Raw genomic sequence first — 22943 nt, 5'->3', positions numbered from 1 at the left:
AGCCTGGGCTGCGAGCGAGGGTGGGACGGTCGCGGCTCCCCGGGCGGCCGAGGCGGCGGAGGCGCAGGCATGAGGACGGCTGCGTGGCTTCAGTGAGCGCACCGGGATGTGCAGGCCGGGGGCCGCTGGCGGGCTGATGGGGGAGGGAAGGAGCAGCCTGTGAAACGGGGTGACGGCGGCGACCAGCCCGGGCGGGGACCGGGACTGGAAAAGGCGTGTGAGCAGCCGGCTGGTCCGGCGGCTGGGTCAGGGCTGGGGGCACCGGGACTTGAGAGACGAACGCCCGGCTCAGCCTGCCGAGGCGGGAGGGGGCGCCTTTACCGGTGCGGAGGGACGAAAGGGAAAGTGAGGTTTGGAGGAAACGGGATCTTGGAAAGTGGCCGGAAGTGGAGAGAAGCTGGTAAGAGGCGTCGGTGCAAGGAACCCAAGAGAGAAGGGGGGTCTGTGTAAGTGGCCGAGAGGATCAGGTGACAAGAAAGAAGGTCCGTGTAAGTGAAGGGAAGGTGCGCTGTGGCTGGGTCAGCGGGGAAGCGGAGAAGGTCGGCGGAAGTGGGCAGAGAACCGAGGGGAAAGCCGTGGAAGTGGCTGGGCTCCGGGGCCGGAACTGTGCCAGGCTTGGCCGGAAGGCCGCGGAGCAGAGCGCAAACCTGAGAGTGTTTGGAAATTGGAAGACCTGGTGGCGAACCGGGGTCGGGACTCAGATCCTGCCTCGGAGAGCGGGCGACGACGTGTCCGCGATGTGGGATCGGAGGCTGGTAAGGCTGGCCTTGTTGCAGCAGCTTCGGGCCGTCCATGGTATTAAGGTCAAGAGTGGCCGTGGGCAGTGCGATCGCAGGATACCTGAGACAGCAGCCACCGAAACAGTGGTAAGTTCTGCGGAAATAAGGTGTGGGCTAAAAAAACAAAACAAAAGAAACCACACACACACACAAAAAAGAGTCCACCCTGTACCATCACTCATTACAGGTCATGTTAAAATGTTCATCCTGTGTGGATCCCAAAGAGAATGTGGCTAAGCGTGACCAATGCAATCCTGATGGTCAACTGCTGAAATTTAAAGAATGACATTGTTCATTCTTTACAGGGGTTTTTTGATCACTGAGGAAGTTGCAGGATTCTTCGACCTCGCGACGTTGACATTTGGAACTAGATAATTCATTCTTTTGAGATTGGGACATGGAGGCTGCCTTGTGCATTGTAGGATGTGATAGCAGCATCTCTGGCTTGTACCCGCTAGATGCCAGGAGAATTTCCTAGTTTTGGTAATTAAAAATATCTCCAGATGCTGCCAATGTATTGTATTTTGAACAAGTAGCATGTGGGAAGGGAGACAAACACTGAACACTACACCTCCCCCCCCCCACCGTTTTTAGAGTAAAATTTGGAAAGGGTCAGGAGGATCAGTAAATTTTCTAAACGAATATTTAGAAAGGCGTGAAAGAGCATTAGAAACAGGCTTCAGGTAACACCTCTCTATTCACTAATTTGAAAAAAAAAAAAAACAAACTTGCTGCTTGGTTATTTTCGAGATATAATGCTATTTTTTAAAGTGAGTAAATTGAGATGACAGAGTGGAATAACTGAAAAGCTGTTGATCTGAGGGTGGTCAACGTAAGGGGATTTTGAAGAAATTTTATTATCTATCGCAGCATCAAGAATTTCATTGTGAAAAATTAGGTTGAACATAAAGCATTTTATTTTGAATATATTTGCCTAATTATATAATATTTTTAAGTATTTAGAGATGAAAACTAATAAACTTTGCATGGCTCAGTTTATAATTTCTGAAAGAAAGTAAGGAGTTGGATAACAAAGCTAACAAAAATAAATTCTATACCTCTTAATAGCTTACACATTCTGGAGAAAAGCTTTTGTATGGCAAAAAAAATATGTATGGCAGCATATTCATTTATATTTTAAAAATGTGATTTTTAAATCACATACATGAGTGATTTCATCAGATTGTAAAACTGGTTTTCCAGGATCTTAAATATAGTTGGTTTTGTAAGTGTATGACAGATTTTGTATTTGGATTTTTTTCAACCCTTAAGAAAATTGATACCTACTTTGACAGTCAGATAGACCTGAGTTTGAATCCTGCTTTATCCCTTGATCACCAGCCCTGGGTGATCTTGGGCTGTTTAATTTTCCTAAGTTTCTGTTTCCTACTCTATAAAGTGGGAATAATGGTATCTCTCTTTGGGGGATTTAAAAATGGTAAGATCTGTAGGTAGGACTAGCACAGTACCTGTCGCGTGCCATTTATTCAACTAATGATAGTTGTTATGGTAATCAGTGATCGACATCCTAATTGGTAGTCGAGCTAGAAATCATAATAGAAATATTCTAATAAATACAGAAGATCTTCATGTTGTAAGAATGGGACCAAGATAAGTAATATTTGTAAACTAGATTTCTTTGGCTCTTTGGTGTTTGTTAGCTAATGATAGTTTTGAGCTTGTAAAGAAAAGTGCTAGAAGTCTTTTGAAGGTAACATTGTAAATGATATCCCAATACATAAAATTTAAAAAGCATGTTATTTTATTTTTTGAGATTATAGCTGTTATTATGAGACCATTATTGAGAATAATAGACCCTGAGTTCTAGGTATGTAAGACCTTTGTAGACTTATAATCAGCTTCAGCATCTGATTTTTGCATTTTGTTTGGTTGCATAGTATCAAGAAAATTTTGATTTACCCAAAAAAGGGTTTTTCCACATTAACATTTTTTTGTGTTACTTTGAAATGGTAATTGCAATGGCAACAAATATCTTTGAATGCTTACTCTATGTCAGACCCTAACATATATGCTTTTAATTTATTTACTTCTTCCTACCACTCTGTGACTTAGGACCCTTATGAACATGCTGAGGCATAAAGAATTAATTTGATCATTGAACTAATAAGTAGAAGGATTTAAAACCTGGGAGCCCTGCCACTAGGATCCTGTTCCTTTAAGCACTATGCTGTTCTGTATTCTATATTCATCAATTAAATGGAACCAGATGCTTGAAAACAAGGACTAGTAAGATTTTGTTACTCTGTTGAATAATTAACAGTGCTGAATGATTTCTTAACAGTGCTTCAAGAGCATTCTTGGAGAATAGATGCTTCTAAGCTAAATTAATGTTTATGAGATTAGGCATACCCACTTATTTAGTTTTGTATAAGCAGATCTATATACGCTTGTGTTTAAGTCCAGTGGAAAACCACAACCTTCTTAATCAGTGACAAATTTTTAAGAAGTTGGAATGCATGCACAAAGATAGTAGCAGATTCTTTATTAAGAAGTGTAACATACAAATTTACTATTGGGATCTTCAGTGTATTAAATTTGAATATAAGTAATACATTTATGTGATTGTGACTTTTTAAAAATATTTTTCAAAGTAGTTAAAGTAATTTAAATTAAATATTTGCAGAATCCCTGCCTTGTTTACCTCAGATCATAGTTTGAATGGGAGTTTTCTAATAGAACGTGGAAAAGAAGATCGAGTCTAAAAATAACCACTTTTGATGTAATTTTAGGAAGTACTCAATGAGTGACAAGAATTACCATTGCCAATCAACTTAGCCTTTTGTTCACGTTAGTATTTATAAGGTGACAGAAGGAAAGAATAAGGTTAGTGTTACAATGTTACTGAAAGAATATATAGTGTTTTTAGAAAATGTTGCTGTTTTGGCCAAATTTTGTTTAAGAATTTCCTAGCTAAGCACTAACTGGATTAATTTTCCATTATGGGATTGGAAACTGATGGAATGAAAAAAAAAAAAAAAAAGGAAACTGATGGAATGTATTATATTGCTTTAGGGCAATGACTTTATTTTAATTCTATTACAGTTAATATGCAGTGTTAGTTTCAAGTAATCAGTATAGTGATTCAACAATTCCTTACATTACTCTGCTTATCATGTTAAGTGTACTCTTAATCCCCTTCACCTATCTCACCCATCCCCCCAGGCACAATGACTTTTTCTTGACCATTTTTGTACTCCCAGCACCTATGTAATGTGTAGAATATAGCAGTTAGTTTTTACCAAAGTTACTTGTAATAATTATTTTCATTATCCTAAATATTTCTATTTTTTAAATTTCCTGGGGTTTTTAATTTGCTTACTATTTAAGAAAACTGACATTATGCCTAATATTTGTGTTAAGTTAACTGAATTTGCCATTTTAGGGTAAAATATTTGGAGTACCTTTTAATGCATTGCCCCATTCTGTTGTACCAGAATATGGACACATTCCAAGGTAAGCTAAGTCTGGGATGAAGAAAAAATATTTCAAACTGGTGTTTGCGTGTTTAAAAATAAATAGTTGAGGGGCACCTGAGTGGCTCAGTCGGCTAAGTGTCAGTTCAGCTCAGGTCATGATCTCAGGGTCCTGGGACCGAGCCCCCCATTGATCCCTGCATCCCACTCAGTGAGGAATCTGCTTGTCTGCCTCGACCCCACCCCTTGCTTGCTCATGCTTGCTCATGTGCACATTCTCCCTCCCCCCTTTCTCTCTCTCTCTCTCAAATAAAATCTTTAAAAAATAAATAAAATAGTTGATTGACTTACACATTTGATTTGAACTAGCAAATGATTTTAATTTCTCAACATTAACTAATGTAGAAATGTTTTTAAATTTTTACACTAAACTTTTTAATTTGTATTCATTCCTAAGGTTGAATTTTAAGGTTCAGTAATGAATAAATGTTAGAAAGCAATTTTTTTTGTTCTTTTTAGTCAAGAGTTTTTAGTTCTATACCAGTTCTTTTGCTGCAGTTCTGATTGTATTCAACAATATGCTGATTATGAATTCAGTTACAGTTAAGTTTTTAAAACTGTAATTCCAGTGTGGTTAATATATAGTGTTATGTTAGTTTCATGTGTACAGTATAGTGATTCAACAATTCGACACATTACTCAGTGATTATCATAAATGTTCTCTTATTCCCTTTACCTATTTCACCTGGTCCCCCACCTAGCTCCCATCTGGTAACCATCAGTTTGTTCTCCTAAGAGTCTGTTCCCCCCACACACACACTCCCACCCCTTTTTCCTTTGTGGATGAAAGAATATTTAAGCTAAGATTAAATAGAGTATTTGTGAGTATAAATTATGAACACTTGAGCTTTTTACTATGTCACTATTTAAAAGTAACCTTTTGACTAACTGCATCAGAAATTACTAGAGAAGTTTACATCTTAAATAAATAAAGATGCTGTAAAGACACTATCTTAGCTGTTACTAATTCATTTCCCCTTCATCCAAAGTAGGGTTCCTTCTGGCTACTCTAGTTCAGTTACCTAGGTTTTTAACTGATGTATTGTCCAAAAGCATTTATTGAATACCTTGTTGTGTTAGGACAGTTTTCCCTCATTCAGCATATAGGTGCAGATTCACAGTCTTCATAAGGTAAGCACTTACTATTTTGCTTTTTAAATGACCTATAAAAGATTTGTTTATAATGATTTTTTACCTTTAGAATTGTAAAGTCATATCCCTAGTAATGATGACTAAATCTTTGTCGTAATTTCATTGCCTGCTTTAAACAAACAAATGTTAAGTTCTGTCACTTACTTTCTGTGATATTCAGCCACTGGGCACTAGTACAGTGCTATCAGTTGCTTGCTGCTGACATCCATTCTGATTTGTGGTATCAGTTGTTTTTTACTAAAGCCAGCATTGATGGTTAAAACTGGTTTAATATAAAGAAACTGAGCACACACCTCTAAGTATGAGAAAAATTGTAAGGCCTAGGATATATCTAATTTTTCTGAGGTAATGTTAGAGTGAGAAAAGCACATTGCCTTATTTTTGGGCAAATGTAGATGGTAGACATTTAAAGCTATGTATGCTCTGCAAAGTCACACATGAAGAGAGAATAAAAAGAAGAAAGCCTTAGGGCCCTGGGTCATACTAGCATGTAGAGGTCTGGCAGAAAAAAAACCAGAAAAGGAGTTTGAGAAGGAATAGTTAGGGGTATAGCAGGAAAACCAGAAGTGTCACAAAAAGGAATATTTTCAAGAAAAGCAAGTGTGTCAGATGCTGGCAGGACAAGCAAAATGAAGACAATTGATCATGGGGTTGGTGACCTTAATATTTATTTAAATACCTGCATGGTATTTAATACCTAATGCTACTTACTATCTACTTAAATATATACATGATATTTAAGATGGGAGCTGTTTTGTTGGAGTAATGGGGGTGAGAATCTCATTGGAGAGGGTTGAGGAGAGTCAGTAAAAACACATCTTGTACTCTGAGTGGAAGCAGAGCAATAAAGTAGGATTGAGAAGTAGGATTGATGTTGGATTAAAGCAAGCTCATAGAAGTCATGGATAAAAAGATGGGCCCGAGAGGAGAATTTAGGAAGCAAAAAAACCTACAAAAATTGAAGGGATTTGTGACATTAGAGCCTCTGAAAGGGGGTTAGACCAAGGGGCTTGGTCTGTTCATGTGCTTTGGTAGAAAAATAGGATTTAGTGAGATGTGTTTCTGGCCACCTGAAAAGATTTCTCTCTTTCAGTTTTCTTGTTGATGCTTGCACATCTTTAGAAAAGCATATTCATACAGAAGGGCTTTTTAGGAAGTCAGGATCTGTTATTCGTCTAAGAGCCCTAAAGGTAAGCATATTCTTGAATATCTGTACTTTATTTGGCTCTTAGAATAGAAATACTTAAACTATTGCATGAATTATTGATAGAAATTGAATTTGCAGATAGCCTTTTTCATGGCAAAAGAATTTTTTTTTCTAAAAGCAATTATACAGGAGTGCCTGGGTGGCCCAGCCTGATTCTTGATTTTGGCTCAGGTCATGATCTCAGGGTTGACAGATCAAGCCCCACATCCAGCCCCACGCTGGCTATGAAGCCTGCTTAAGATTCTCTTTCTCCCTTCCCACCCCCAACACGAGCATTCACTCATGCACTCTCTCTATTAAAAAAAAAAAAAAGAATTATACATTATTTAATGCTTTTTTTTTCTTTCAGTTTTATTGGGATATAATTGACAAATACATTAAGGTGTATAACTTCACATTTTAGTGTATGTATATATTGTGAAATGATTTCTACAATCTATATAATGCTTTAAAAGTTGAGTACTTTCAAGTTTGTCATCCTTTTTTCCAATAAAGCACCATATGAAATGAAAGATATATTTTTTTGATTTTATTATTAGCCTTCAAAAATGCATGATACATATTAAAACAAGGTTAAGAGGAACTTTTTAAGAAAAAGCTCTCTAGATTATAAAAAGGGATATTTTATTTGCAGTAGACTCTCATGTTCTCAAATGCTTAAGATTATTATATTTATTTCAGAATAAACTGGATCATGGTGAAAGTTGCCTGTCATCTGCACCTCCTTGTGATGTTGCAGGACTTCTTAAGCAGTTTTTTAGGGAGTTGCCAGAGCCCATTCTTCCAGCTGATTTGCATGAAGCACTTTTCAAAGCTCAACAGTTAGGAACAGAGGAGAAGAATAAAGCTACAATATTGCTCTCCTGTCTTATGGCTGACCACACAATTGATGTATTAAGATACTTCTTTAACTTTCTCAGGAATGTTTCCCTTAGGTAAGTAATTAAAAGTCTTGGGAAATAGTTTGCTAATTAGGTAGCTTTACCATTATAGATAATAAGTTAGGATTAAATTTGGGATGGAAATTTTTTTTAAAGAGTTCTTTACTACAAGAAGTATAACTTGTATAATTTAAGAAACAATTTACCAAATGATTTAGTATTTTCTTACTGTCTTAACATCATGAATGGCTTATTGGTGTTGATAGGATTCTTTGTCCATTGAATGGCTTCAGGTTACTGTGTTTTTAATGTATTTGTGTTTTGCTTCTCAAATTTGTTCCCCCTCTCTGTTGTCAGTGAGCTTGCTTGTCCTAGATAATACAGTTGTTATGTGTGGGTTTGAAAATCAAATATATATGTTCAATTTGTATGGAAGAACAAAGTGTAGACTCTGGTTAGCATGGTTTTTATGATACATATTTAAGCACACAGAAGCTATTTTTGGTTCGTCTTATTTGAAGCCAATCATACAGATGGGTGGACAAAGGGTAACTATTTTTGACTTGTGTTTGACTTATAAAGTAAGAATTCTTCAAAATGTGCTCAGTATGTTAATTTTATTTCTATATATTTCTCTTTGGCTTAATCTAAGAAAACCTTGTTTCATTTTAAGGTCCAGTGAGAATAAGATGGATAGTAGCAATCTTGCAGTAATATTTGCACCAAACCTCCTTCAGACAAGTGAAGGACATGAAAAGATGTCTGCTAACACAGAAAAAAAGCTACGATTACAGGTTGCAGTGGTGCAGACTCTTATTGATTATGCATCAGATATTGGTAAGATGTAGTTGCATTATAAAAAACAAACAGGATTTGTTTAAATGAAGGAGATCCCAGTTTCCTCCAAGTGAACTGTGAAGATTACTGTTAGAAATATATACTATTTGAACATTTTTAGGGAGAGTAGAGGAAAAATTTTAACTCTCAACGTTTTTATTTAGGGCATGTTCCAGATTTTATCCAGGAAAAGATACCAGTTATGTTGGGTCTTGATGGTCTCTGTGCTACTCCATCATTAGAAGGCTGTGAAGAAGGTGAATGTGAATCTCCTGGTGAGTGTAAGAGAAAGCGAAGACAAAGTGTAGGAGGTAAGTGGGAGTGCCAGTTAAATTTTGTGGCGGTAGAGCAGTTTACTTTTATCTAAACTGTTTAAACATAAGCCTAAGCTATGGCATGTGCCCTTTTGGTGCTTACAGCATAGTTGGAAAAACAGGACACATGCATGGGAAAAGCAAAAATGGCGATAAAATCTAATATTAAATGCTAAATCTTTAGCACAAATGTGAAATGTGTTCAAAGGAGAAAAGTTCCCTGGGTTGTAGTGATCAGGGAGTCCAAAGAAGGTTCAAGGACTGAGCCTTCTTGAAAAATGGATAGAATCTAGGGGAATTGAGTCAGAATACTTGTATCCTATTGTAGGTAAAAAGTATGCTATGAAGAAAGATTTGTGTATGGAAGAAGTAATCAATGACTATCAGTAAAATAGCCTAACATGACTTGAGTGAGGGGTTTATCCTGAAGATTAGGAGGATATTACGGTGAGCTCAATGTTAGGCTGAAATATTAGACTATGAAGCTGGGTATTGGAGAACAACCATTGAAGATTTATGAGTAGAGGCATTACAGGATTATAATGTTTTAGAAAATTACCTGGTTTGAAGAATTGAGATTTGGAAGTAGGGAGAATAGTCAGAAATGGGCAGTAATAATCCAAGCATGAGACCATGCTTTCAAATAGTGATATGAAGTAGAGAGTTAGAGGTATGAGCTAACTGATGAAGGAAACATTACCAAGGAAGCAAAAGAAAAAAAAAAACAAAAGACCTAAAGCTCCATCATCAAAAAATCAGTCATAAGATTTTTTTATCTTTTCTTGATCAAGAAGCCTGAGGCCATTCTTCTGATTGCCTTAGGAAATTTCTCATCTTTTGAGTATCAGGACTAATTGTTATTGACTCTCCCATTCTTGTTTGATTCTTGGCTTATACGATATAGCCTTATGATTCTTCCTTCCTTTATTTGTTGATCCCCCTCTACCTTCTATGTTAGTTTCCTGGGGCCACTGTAACAAAGTGCCACAAATTGGGTGGCAAAACAACAAAAATTTATTGTTTCACCATTCTGGAAGGTAGAAGTTAAAATCAAGCTGTTGCCTGAGCTGTGTTCCCTGTGAAACCTGTAGGGGGAGAATCTTCTTGCTTCTTCTAGCTTCTGGTGGTGGCTGTTGATTGTTGGCATTCTTTGGCTGCAGCTGCAGCTGCATCCAGAGTCTACCTCTGTTATCACATGGCCTTCTCCCTGGGTGTCACTGTCCAAGTTTTCATCTTACGGTGACACCAGTTACATTGAATTAGGACCTACTCTAATGACCTCTTCTTAACTTGAGTACCATCTGCAAAGGCCCTAATTTCAAATAAGGTCACATTCACAAGTACTTGGGAGTTAGGACTTTGTTTGGTTTTGTTTTACACTTGATCTTAGCCAAAAGGCCGAGAAGTGATTGTTTTCTTGTTTTGTTTTGTTTTGTTTTGTTTTGTGTTTTTTAAAGATTTTTATTCATTCATGAGAGACAGAGAGAGGCAGAGACCCAGGCAGAGGTCAGAAGCAGGCTCCATGCAGGGAGCCTGATGTGGGACTCGATCCTGGGTCTCCAGGATCGCACCCTGGGCCAAAGGCAGGCGCTAAACTGCTGAGCCACCCAGGGATCCCTGGGAGTTAGGACTTAAACATGTATTTTCAGAGCACCATAAAATACCCCAAATGCAGGTATTCTCAGACACAGATCCTCTTTACCCTCTTTCCTTTGTGATTTCATTCACTCTTGGAGTTTCATGTATGGCATCTACACAGGTAGACACTGGATCTGGATCTCAGTGATACTGTCGTCTTGTGAATATCAGTTCCACTTTGGTGAAAACTTGCTAGGCAGATATCTTTGCTTATGCTTTTGTGTGTGTGTGTGTGTGCGCGCGCACGCACTTTAAGCTCAGCATTTTGAAATAATTGTCGTCACCCTCTTTAAACTGGTTCCCAATTTCCTTTTCTGTTAACATCACCATCATTCTCTAGTCACTCAGGCTTTAAAGCATGGGTACCTAACTCTTACTGTACCATTTATATTCACAGTTTTCAGGTTCTGTAAGATACTGTCCATGGTATTTGCTGCATCTTTACTGTGAAAATCTCCTTGTTGATCTTCATGCATCTTCGTTGAATCTGCCCTGCTTATATTGCTGTCAAGGCTGATGTTCTTAATGTATAACTTAAATCATGTCTCACACATACTAGTCAAAAACTTTCACTGATAAGACTGCTATTTATAGCCTGTTATTAAAGGTCTTTCATAGGATTTGTTTAGCATGCCTTTTTACTGTTTATTCTTTCTCCTTTATGTAATGTATACTATAGTCCAACTGCATTTTATTTGTTTTTTGTTTTTATTTAATTTAATTTTTTTTTTTAAGATTTATTTATTCATAAGAGACACAGAGAGACAGAGGCGCAGAGACAGAGGCAGAGGGAGAAGCAGGCTCCTCATAGGGAGCCCGATACAGGACTTGATCCCCAACCCCAGGGTCACACCCTGAGCCAAAGGCAGACGCTCTACCACTGAGCCACCCAGGTGTCCCTTTTTATTGTTTTTTTACACACTTTGTGGGTTTTTTTTTTTCTTATCGTATTTTTGATAGAATGTTTTTACTTCCACCTACCCTTGCTATTCATATTATATCCAGTTATCAAAATTCAGTTTGTTTTGTTCCATGCTTCACTCCTGGGTATCAAAAGGGTTAAGATAGCATTTGTCAAGCATCATTAAAATACATTGATTTTATTAGGAATTTGAAATTGTTCAGGAATTGTAGACTATTAGTGTTTATCTTTTTTGTGTTGTTACAGCTAGCCTTTTTTCTTCTTCTTCTTCCTTTTTTTTTTTTGATTTTATTTATTCATGAGACAGAGAAAGAGGCAGAGACACAGGCAGAGGGAGAAGCAGGCTCCCTGAAAGGAGCCTGATGTGGACTTGATCCCCCACCCTGGGATCACGCCCTGAGCCAAAGGCAGATGCTCAACTGCTGAGCCACCCAGGTGTTCCTGTATATCATTTTTTGAGAGAGAGAGAGAGAGAGAGAAAGAGATGGGCATATAAGTGAGGAATATAATTGAAATGTATCCTTTAGTTTTTTTCCTATTTTGAGATAATTCCTTCTAAATAAGCTTAAATGCCTTTAAGATTTATAAGCTGAAAAAGAAAAGGTATAAACTAACAAACTTACATGCTGTAAACCATAAATATCAATATGAATTATTGGTGAAAGAGAGGTAAATGTTAAATTATAATGATGATATGATTATATGTGCTTTGCATTTCAGATTTTGTTAGTGGAGCATTAAGTAAACTTAAATCTAACAGAACACCCTCTGTTACACCTCAACAGGAAAAAAATGGTAGGTATTATATATTTTTTATTGAAGTGAAAATTTCTTTATATTATTTAAAAAGTAACCATTACTTAACTTTTTTTGGTTTAATCAAATCCAAATATTTTCAGTGGAAACACTGTACTGTAATACTGTGCTGTGACATTGCTAATTACATTGGATATAAGGAACCCAAAATTATAGGTAAGAATTTCTTTTAGTCTGTTGTTACAAACATCTTTAGTCTTTTAAAGCATGCTTTTCTGTTGAATGTAAGGATGCTGTTGAATATGTGAAAATAACTCAAATCTTATTTTTGTTTTAGAACCAGAAGTTTATTAGTGTATGTTCCCATTTTTATCTTGGTTTGCTTGTGGCTGAAATTAGCCCAATAACATAATAATAGACAATATGATCATTTGTTTCTGAAGAAATTTAAGTGGTTATTAATACTCAGCTATGATGAAAAGCAAAACTCTTATGTAGATTAGTTTGTTTGAACTCCTTGATAATGATTTTATTCCGTGTGTTAATATTCTTTAATTTGGATTATATGTGTCTTTCAGTCTGTGGTTTAAGTTACTATTGTTTGTTAATCTTGCCTATTTATGACTTCCCTATTATCATTTTAAATAATTGCATGGTGTTAATTTAGTTATAACATATATTTGATAATGTAAATGTAAACATATTCCCTCATTCTTTGGTTACCTCTAAGGAATAGCTTTATAAGGAGAAATTATATAAAGTTTCTTCCATGGAGTTGAAAAAACACAATTTGTTTTTTTTGTTGTTTTTTTTTTTTAGCCCAGCTATCCATATCACCCACAATTCTTACACCAAATGCTAAGCGTAAACTGCCAGTGGATTCTTCTCATGGTTTCTCAAGTAAGAAGAGGAAGTCCATCAAGCACAATTTTAACTTTGAGTTCTTGCCAGCTAATCTTTTCAGTAGCAGTTCTACGCCAGTATCAGGTAGCAAAGAAAATTTGTGTAATTGAGTTGTAAACATTAACATGAGTGCCTATTCTGGGCAAAGTGCTATTTCATATTAATGCTACCTCCTTTAGGAGTTACAGCTTTATTCTGTCTATCAAATACCTGAATTTTTATAAAGTCCTCTAATTTTTAAATTTTAATTATACTGGCTCAGTATAATTAATGTGTATGTTTTATGACCATGCCTATTGAAAATTATGATAACTCAGAATGAGAGTTTAGGCTTCTGTGTATAGCACTGGTGCTCAAGTGTTAAGTGATTGGACTTGAATTAGTTTAGTTACTTGAATTAGTTTAGTTACTTCCTGATCTGTAACTGTGGCTGTATTGCTATCTCCTGTTGAGGTTACTAAAGTTTGATTTTCCCTAAACACATTGTGATGAGTACTGTCATTGGAGGAACCATTGTGGTTGCAGTTGAAGGAGGAGGGAGTTACTTTTTAGTTTCATACTGAAGTAGTTTTTGTAAAAGCTTTAAAAACTTTGTTTATGCTGTGCATTATGGCATGGTTTCCAGATCTGTTACCAGCCCAGGCATTTTCTTCCAAATGACTTACAGTTTCTAACGTGGCCAACCAGAGCCTCCAGAGAAAAACGCAATTTTGCTAATTTGAGTACTAGCTCTTTTGCTAGTATGGTCTTAGATTGAGTTGGCTCCTTTAGAATGTATGGAACGCTGGTTGGGTCACGCTCAGTCATACAAGGTAATGTTACAATTTACCCAAAAGGAACCAAAATCCTAACTAAGCCCAGAGTCCTCTATCTCCTATTTATCACACATTTCATCAAAAAGTGAGTGATCTCTGATTCTTTTAGGTTTTTATTGATTTCAGACAAATGTTGAGTTTTACTTTGAATTTGTTAGCTAGGTTTATGAGATCTACCCAAAAGCACCTCTTTTGTTTCATTATCCAAAAAGTTTAGCTTTTCCTTCTTTGTTTTATTAGAAAGTTGAACAAAACAGCAACTTGTTTTTTATGGTCCTTCACAGGTTCTCTGTGTGTGGTCTGTTAAAATGTAATGAAAGAACTCTGAGAATATGTTACTATTTCTTTCAATATTCAGAGGTTGGAGACTTAAGTTCATTTAAACTAACTTAGTGTTCTCTCTCTCTCTCTCTCTCTCTCTCTCTCTCTCTTATTTTATTTTATTTTATTTTTTTAGAGAGAGAGAGTGCAAGCAGAGGGGGAGGGACAGAGGGAGAAGGAGAGAGAGAGAATCTCAAGCAAACTTGATGCAGAGCCAGAGGCTGAGCTCAAATCTCATGACCCTGAGATCATGACCTGAGCCAAAATCAAGAGTCTGAGGCTTAACCAATTGAGCCATCCAGGTGCCCCTAACTTAGTGTTTTCCTCAAGTTTTTTCCACTTTGGAACACTGTTTCCAAATGGCCAATGTGAATTGTAATTCTATCTGCCTTTGCTTATTAGCATTATAACATCTGCTCCAAGAAACGAACCTAATAATTCCTTCTTTCCAAGCTCCCCAAAAGTAGTTTAAACATTCTTTTGTTACTGGAACATTAGTATGAGCCTACTTAATTGATGACAAAAAAAAAAAAATCACAAGTTCAATAACAGGAGTCCTATTATTACAACTTACCATTTTTCTTTGGTCCTATTTTCTCAGCCATGGTTCAGTAAATTCCATCTGCAAAACTGAAAATGAACTGCTTTCTAAGTTTGGATAATAGACAAAATATGCTTTTTTTAATGTATAAAGGCAGCTATATTAATCTACAGTCCACAGTATCATTTATAATTTTTTTTCCTATATTAGTCTACAGCCCATTATTAAACAAGTTTAAAGCAAAACTCTAATGTAAAAGTCATGTATAATCTGACCCTTATTGGCAACCAAAAAGTGAGAAACTTACACTTTTTTTTTTTCAAGTCAAATTGGGTTTATTTGGTTTTTCAAGTTCTCATCAGAAACTATGTGATTTTGTTGTTGCTTAGGATTGAAAATGAAAATTTTAAACCTAGTTGCTATTAATATTTTATACTTTGAAAAAAAAGTATGGGTGGTATATTACATGTGGTTATATTTTTACAGTTCCCTTTGATACAAGCCCAGAAGGGTCATCTCAGAATTCACTCTCTCCTGTTGCCATCAGTGGAAACCATTTGATCAGCACAGGTGTGCTAAGGCGAAGTAAGAGGATTGCAAGCAAAAAAGTTTGCAGGTAATAAATGCAGGACATTTTGTTTCACTGGATAAACATGTGGTGTATAGAGTTAAGAAAATATTTTGTTTGTCTTTCTGCTGAGAATCATATTGGAGTCAAAATTTTTAAAAATTCTCTCTGTCATTATTATCAATCAGTTGCCCTTTATATATCCTCCAGAGAATGACTCGTAATTTGAGTCCACTTTGCTTGCTTAAAATCCTACTGTATATTGATTGTAGTTTTTAAATTTCCGTTTAAAGGCTAGTCTATTATTAAAAAAAAAAAAGGAAACTATTGGAGTGGGGAGGGGCTGGGTGAGAGGGAGAGAGAGAATCCTCCAACAGACTCCTCAACTAAGCGTTGGAACCAGACATGGGGCTCCATCCCAGGATCCTGAGATCATGACCTGAGCTGAAATTAAGAGTCAGACTCTTTTTTTTTTTTTTTTTTGTTAAAAGATTTTATTTATTTATTCATGAGAGACACACAGAGAGAGAGAGAGGCAGAGAGAGAAGTAGGCTCCATGCAGGGAGCCCGATGTGGGACTTGATCCTTAGGCTAAACCAGTGAGCCACCTGGGCTGCCCAAGAGTCAGACTCTCTACTGACTGAGCCCACCCAGGTGCCCCAAGGCTAGTCTCTAATGATTCTAATGATTCTGGTTTATAAGTGACTAACTCTTGTGATAAACAGGAGAGACCATTTTATATACAAATATAATATGTTCACATATGGTATCTTAAAGCTTAACTAATTTTAGAAAATTATTACGCTATTTGATTACTAGCAATATAATTTGCTCTGGACTTTGAAATTTCATTTTGCAAGAATGTTTCCAAAAAAAAAAAAGAATGTTTCCAGTTTTTATGTTAACATTTTTTTTAATGCTGACATTTTTAATCCCATGCTTTTTTTAGGGTGGAATCAGGAAAAGCAGGCTGCTTCTCTCCCAAGATCAGTCGTAAAGAAAAGGTCCGAAGATCTCTTCGTTTGAAGTTTAGTCTGGGGAAAAGTAGCAAAGAGATAGTAAGTGTCTTAGATCCTTTCATTGATGTTCATATTAGCATAAAGCTATAGACTTGATGGTAAAGCCCTGCCTCTCCAGCTACTGTCTCGTTCTTCCCTAAACCAAATTCTTACACATGTTTTGATATCTACTATTCCCTCCTTTTCTGTTCTGCTTACATGATTCCAGTGAGGCTTGCCTCCCCAACACTCAATGCACCTGCTCTCAAGGTCATCCATGAATTAATTGAGTGGTGCTCAAGCCAGCAGACAAACACCAGTCTGTGTTAGATTTGACCTGTCAACAGCATTTGACCTGGCTAGTCACTTGTTCTTTTCTTTTTTTTTTTTTTTTTTTTTTTTTTATCACTTGTTCTTTTTAGCATACTTTCCTTCCTTGCTTCAGGGGCACTTTCCTCACGATTTTCTTCCTTCTTCACAGGTTACTTTTCTAATTCCTTTACAATGGAATGCCCAAAGCTTTGTCCTTGGATTTTTCTTTTCTCTTTCTACATACCAAGGTGCCCATTAGCTTTAAATACCATGTATTTACTTAAGACTCCCAAGTTTGTATCTTTAGTGCAAAATGCTTCCCTGAACAACTTGATGTTTCTCAATATCTGCCTACTTCTCTACTTGATGTCCATCCAAATAGACATCCCAGGGTCAACCTGTCCCAAATAGAGCTTCCAAGATGCATCTTTTCTCTGCTGCTGTTTCTCCACTCCTCCCCCTTTCCACCATCTACATCCCCACCTACGGTCTTCATCATCTGAGGTATGGCAACTCATTCTTCCAGTCACTTAGGCCAAAAACCATGTAGGCATTCTTTTTTTTTTTTTTTGTATATTTTTTTATTGGAGTTCGATTTGCCAATACCCAGTGCTCATCTCGTCAAGTGACCCCCCCCCTCAGTGCCTGTCACCCAGGCACCCCCCCAGCCCCCGGCCCACCTCCCCTTCCACTACCCTTGTTTGTTTCCCAGAGTCAGGAGTCTCTCATGGTTTGTCTGATTTTTCCACTGATTTTTCCCACTCAGTGCCCCTCCTTTCCCCTGTAATCCCTTTCACTGTTTCTTATATTCCCCTTATGAGTGAAACCATGTGATGATTGTCCTTCTCCGACTGACAGTATTCCACTGTATCTATATTCCACTGTATCTATAGACCACATCTTTATCCATTCATCTTTCAATGGACACTGAGGCTCCTTCCACAGTTTGGCTATTGTGGACATTGCTGCTATGAACATTGGGGTGCAGGTATCTCAGTCTTTCACTGCATCTGTATCTTTGGGGGTAAATACCCAGCAGTGCAATTGCCAGATCATAGGGCAGATATATTTTTAACTCTTTGAGGAACCTCCACACAGTTTTCCAGAGTGGCCGTACCAGTTTGAATTCCCACCCACAGTCCATGCAGGCATTCTTGACTCCTCACTTTCTCACACACCCTGTGTAAACCATTAAAGAATCTTGTGTCTCTCTGCCGTTAGAGCATATCCAGACTGACCAGTTCTCACTAGTACTGCATTTTTGGTGTTCTCTAAATTCTGTCATCCCCAACCTGGATTACTGCAATCAGTTCCTACTAGTAGGTCTATGCTCCTCCCTTGCTACAGTACTACAGCCAGAATTATCCTTTTAAATACCAAGTAAAGTCCTGTCACTCTTCTGCCCAGAATCCTCCGGTGACTCATTTCACTCTGAAAAAAGATAAAGTTCTTATGTTTACGTGTACCTCTCTGAGGCCTCCTCTCGCCACTCCTTCGTGATCATTTAGCTTCTTGTCTCCTTGCTGTTAGATGTGCCACACCTGGTTTCAGCCTTGGACACTGACCTGACCTTCCTTCTCTGTGGGATAATGTTCTTTCCCCTTTTATCTGCATGGCTCTCACATTTTTCTTTAATCACAAGTCATCTTCTGATCACTCTGTATAGACTGACACCCCACCAAAGCCTTCTTACCCCGCTCTACTTTTCTTCATAGCACTTCTCACCTTGTGTATTATATAATATACAATATAATTACTAGTTTTCTTGTCCTATTTGAAATCTCCCCATCTAGAATGTAAATCCTTGCAAGGGTAAGATTTTGGTCTGTTTGTTTTGTTTTTGTTCTCTCACAGTTGTGAGCAGCTCCTGGCATAGAGTCATCACAAAAGAAATTTTTTTTTAGTTAATATGTGAGGCTGTTTTTATTTCAGATCATAAAATATCAAGTAGTAGTCAAGTCAATTGCTTCTAGTTCTTATCAGCAGGCATGCAAGTATGTTTCTATTTGGTATAAAATTGTTTTTTTAATTTTATATACCTTTTTCAGTCAGCTCTAGAGGATGCTGATAACCACAAATAAATTTAATATTTGTCTTAATATTTGAAATAATTAGGTTTATTTCTTAAAACATTTTCAATTTTTCTTTTCTGTACAGAATGGGTGTTCTGGTGTTGACAGATATGAAAATGTTGGTCGACGACTTGCAAATCAACAAAGTTTAAAAAATAGAATTGAGTCTGTAAAAACAGGTCTGCTTTTTAGCCCAGATATTGATGAAAGATTAACAAAGAAAGGTACATTTGCATGATATTTGTTATTTTTACCAAAAAACCTATTTTCATTGTTTTTCTGAAAATTTTTTTCCAGCTTTCTTGAGATATAATTGACATAAGCTTTCAGTTATTTTATCTTAAAATATATTAATTTACTGTTCTAGAAATTAAAAATTCATGTTTGATAGTAAAAATATTTGAATTGGCATTGTATTTTTGTATGAACAATTGGAAGATGCTTATAAATACAAAAATGTTTGATGCTTTTATATTATTTCTTTTAACGCAGATCCTTAATTTGTTAAAATTTAATGCTTAATACCTTTATCTGCCATGTATCTGAATAATATTTCAAATATGTTTCAAACATAAATGATTAAAAAGACTGAACTGCTTTATTTTAGGTTCAAAAAAGATCAGTAAGTCTGAGGAAAACTTACTAACTCCAGAGCATCTAGATGGAACAAGTTACCGGATGTCTTGGACAGGACCTAGTAATTCTAGTTTTCAAGAAATAGCTACAAATGAAGCCTCTCCACTCAAGGGAAATCTTAAGGTGGAAAGCGCTTCTTTGGAGCCTGATACTCCAGTTGAAAAGTCCTCTCTTGGTTCATATGAACTCACCCCTTCTACTCTACACGATAAGCATAACATCAACGTAACTAGAAGCTCTTTTAGTGGGGATGAAAATAACTTGACCACAGAGACTTTGGTGAAAATTCAGAGAGCATTTTCTGAATCTGGAAGTAATTTCCATGAATTGATAAATCACAGGCAGTCATCAGTAACTAATTTGGGGAAAGTAAAGCTAAATGAAACACCTTCTATAGAATATAGCCCAGAAAAAAATCTATTTGAAACTAATGATTTGACTGTGATAGAATCGAATGAACATCAAACTAGTACAGATGAAAATAGTTTGTCAGAACAAGACATCTCACTACATCAAACTCAAAAATTGGATAGAGAAACAACTATAACATGTTATTCAACTCATATGAAGATTGAACATGAGAAAAGCACCCATTCCAATATACCTAGAGATAATTCAGTCCAGCCAGAATTGCCTAGTGATGAACACATAAAGAATCAGCAGTCCACAAGGGATAAACTAAATACTCAATTAAAGGAGAACGAGAATATGATTGAGGAGAACTTACTAGAATGTGCAGCTTCTAGGGAGGTTGCAGCTGACACCTGTTCCTCAGAGCAGATTACATGTAATATAACAAATTTGCCCAAACCGAGGCCAGTGCGAATCGTTAAGCAGCAGTCACTGGTGGAAACCTGCCATACAACTATCTCTGAAAGCTCACAAATGACAGAGCATGGGAAGGTGTCAGACCACATACAATGGTTTAATAAGCTTTCTCTCAATGAATCAAATAGAACCAAAGTTAGATCACCTCTTAAGTTTCAGCGTACACCTGTCCGTCAGTCTGTCAGAAGGATTAACTCCTTGTTGGAGTACAGCAGGCAACCTGTAAGGCACAAATTGGCAAGTCTTGGTGATGCTGCTTCTCCTCTGGTTAAGTCAGTGAGCTGTGACAGTGCTCTTTCCTCTGGTGTAGGGAGTACATCAAAAGATTACTTGATTTCATATACTAAATCAGGTCCTAAAGAACAGAAATTTACAGCATGTGAACAGCCAGATGTTGATGCAATTTCAAGATCAGGCATGGAGTCAACTTCCCAATCTTTCTCAAAAATGAAGAGACACCCTGACTCCATGAAGGCTTCTCGCGGGTCTACCAGAGTTTGTAAACAGGAAGTGATATCCGATGGCCAAATTAAGATTCCCTTGGATGACCTGACCAATCATGACATATTAAAATCTGTTGTAAATAATAATACGGGCTTTTCTCCTGGGATAAATCGAGTCCTTAAGAAGCCGTCAGAAAAAGAGAGGGTCTGGTATAAAGGTTCTCCGAAAAATCCTTTTGGAAAAGCTCAGCTACTACCAACCAGTAAACCTGTAGACTTGTAATTGGTAGATGTTAATATTTGTTAATGTAAATAAAATTAGTAGTTGGCAATGGGCCTGGCAGGATAATCTGCATGTTAGTTTGTTAGCTCAGGAAGATTAAGTGATAGATTTTAATTTAACTGCACAAGCAACTTGAATTCTTAGACGCTTGTATAAATGACTTTTGTTTTTCTTAATTATGGCAGTATTTAAACTTGTTAATTGTATCATGATCTCTTAAAGCAGAGGTTACACTTTGCCTTTTGAAAGAAATTGTTGGCTTGGTTTGTGAGAAATTAATTTTTGAAAATTGTATGAATTTTGTATTAAGTGTGATCGGAAGAATGAAATGAGTTGTCCCTATTTCCTGTTATTCCTCCTAAGTCAGAGAAGGGCTCTATAAGATATTTCTAACATGTAAAGGGAAGAGATAAGCCTGACAAATCTTATTTCTTGAATTACATTGATATTTGTGGATTTTGCCAAAATCCCTAGAAATTGACTAGTTTCAATAGCATCTTAATCCTGTACTCCTATTTGGGGCAGAGTAATTAGGTTTATATTGTCTGTAGTTGTGTACAGTGTGTCCACTTGGACTAAGAATTAACGGCTAAAGCAGAATAATGACCTGAGTGTGCTCTTAGAGAATAATGCTGCAGAAATAAATGACTTTTGAGCCATACTATGTTTTTAAAGTAAATTTGCACAATACATTTGTAGCTGTTTTGTCCGACAAAGAATTTAAAATTATTTAAGGAGGAATAATGAAGTTTGGAAATTTTTAATCAAGGTGATTTCTTATATGCACATGCTTGATTTTATAATTTAAAATAGTTGATGTATCTCTACATTTACTTTGTTTCTTAACTTTTGATTCTTATAAAAGCCTATGATGGTTTTGTCTGGTGTGTAAATGTTATTTATTTAGCATAGACATTAAAGGTAACTTGGAAAATGGCTTGTCTGAATCTGATGAAATTCAAAGTACCTTTTAGAATTTGATCTAAACTGTTAAGCAAATCTAAATTTCTATTTTAAATTATTAGAAGTCATAAATATTTAAGGAAAGAATAATGTCAACACTGGTGGATATTCTCTAGACCTTAGAAGAAGGAATGTTGTAGGCAGAGGGAACCACAAAAGATAGTTTGCAGGTATTAGAATGCCACATTCAGATATGGAGCTGAATAGAACAGCGTTGCACATCTACACAGAGCAGCCATATTCACAGAGAAATTTAAAAGTCCTCAGATGTCTGCTTTACCAAGTTCTACCTGATAGCAACACATCTGTTTTATTTCAAAGCTATTTCCTGTTTATATTACCTAGGAATGAGCCCTTTCTCACTAGTAAGAATTTGACTTCTAGAAAGACTGAAAACCTATATACCATGTTTTATGATATCAAAACAGGTTTGTTACATAAACAATGCATTTCAAGTTTATGATATTTCTGGTAGTAAGTAAAGATAGAAAACACTCAAACTGTTGAAATATATGTTGTCTTGGTTCAAAACAGTTGTTTAAACTTCACCTGCCTTCTGGGTAAACTTTTAGAAATGTACTAATGTCATTTTCTATCCATGGGAATGGGTGAAGTGTTGAATTGGAAGACCAGTAAAAAGGCACAAGAGATTGAGACTAACTGTAGAATTACCTGAATTAGTGGCTTTTGGGGAGAGAAATAATGAAAGAGATTTATTTAAAAACAAACAAACAAACCCACATGTCAATCCCATTTTTGTTAGCTGAAAGCAAACAGTATAGGAGGACTATGAAGGTGAGTAGCTTGGACAGGAAAGTTAAATTTTAGAATTAATATCTTCATTTCATATAAAATGGAGATCATGTTACTCAGGGTCTTTGGTCAAATGATATGTGAACATACTCAACAGTTATAAAAAGTATGGATGTGGGCAGTAACTTAAAAGATGATTTCCACTTTGTTCTTGCAAGTAAAGATCTTGTACAAATTTGTTTATTATGAGCAACAAACAATACAATTACATTGGACTTAAATTAGCAGGCTGCCTCACAGCATTTTAAAATCACTAAGAATTTAATATTGCTGTTTGATGATTATCAAGTCCAGGATGTATGTGTTTTAAAAAGTCAAATTTCATATGAAACAAACCTTTCGTTGCATCTCAATTTCCATCCAACACAAAAGCAGTAAATTGTAATGGCTTCTCCATTTTTCCAAGCACAAAATGAAGATAACAGTAAACAATGTTAAGGTAAAATTCTGAATTGAAAAACCAGTTA

At 36.5% G+C, this 22943-nt stretch overlaps 1 protein-coding gene across 1 annotated transcript; it reads left to right on the top strand.

The window, feature by feature from the left end:
• Window positions 1-21636, top strand: ARHGAP11A (Rho GTPase activating protein 11A). The gene is made up of 12 exons (XM_055316802.1): window positions 1-866; window positions 4183-4253; window positions 6519-6615; window positions 7314-7567; window positions 8187-8350; window positions 8515-8661; window positions 11945-12019; window positions 12800-12967; window positions 15047-15176; window positions 16078-16186; window positions 18596-18734; window positions 19118-21636. Exons 1-12 carry the CDS (start codon window positions 738-740, stop codon window positions 20698-20700), a joined length of 3066 nt encoding a protein of 1021 aa, XP_055172777.1. The 5' UTR covers window positions 1-737; the 3' UTR covers window positions 20701-21636.
• The last annotated feature ends 1307 nt before the right edge of the window (window positions 21637-22943 follow it).

Source organism: Nyctereutes procyonoides, unplaced genomic scaffold (assembly GCF_905146905.1).
Source record: "Nyctereutes procyonoides isolate TBG_1078 unplaced genomic scaffold, NYPRO_anot_genome, whole genome shotgun sequence".
Classification (NCBI taxonomy): Eukaryota; Metazoa; Chordata; class Mammalia; order Carnivora; family Canidae; genus Nyctereutes; species Nyctereutes procyonoides.
The sequence above is the reverse complement of the archived record's forward strand: the minus strand, read 5'-3'. Positions and strand labels throughout refer to the sequence as shown.

What these genes read in the sequence shown, in the direction of transcription:
- ARHGAP11A (XM_055316802.1), top strand. Translation starts at nt 738, where the DNA reads ATGTGGGATCGGAGGCTGGTAAGGCTGGCCTTGTTGCAGCAGCTTCGG. An exon ending in GCGAAGACAAAGTGTAGGAG is followed by an intron (nt 8,662 to 11,944) that starts GTAAGTGGGAGT and finishes TTTGCATTTCAG; the next exon opens with ATTTTGTTAGTGGAGCATTA. An exon ending in GGAAAAGTAGCAAAGAGATA is followed by an intron (nt 16,187 to 18,595) that starts GTAAGTGTCTTA and finishes TTTTCTGTACAG; the next exon opens with AATGGGTGTTCTGGTGTTGA.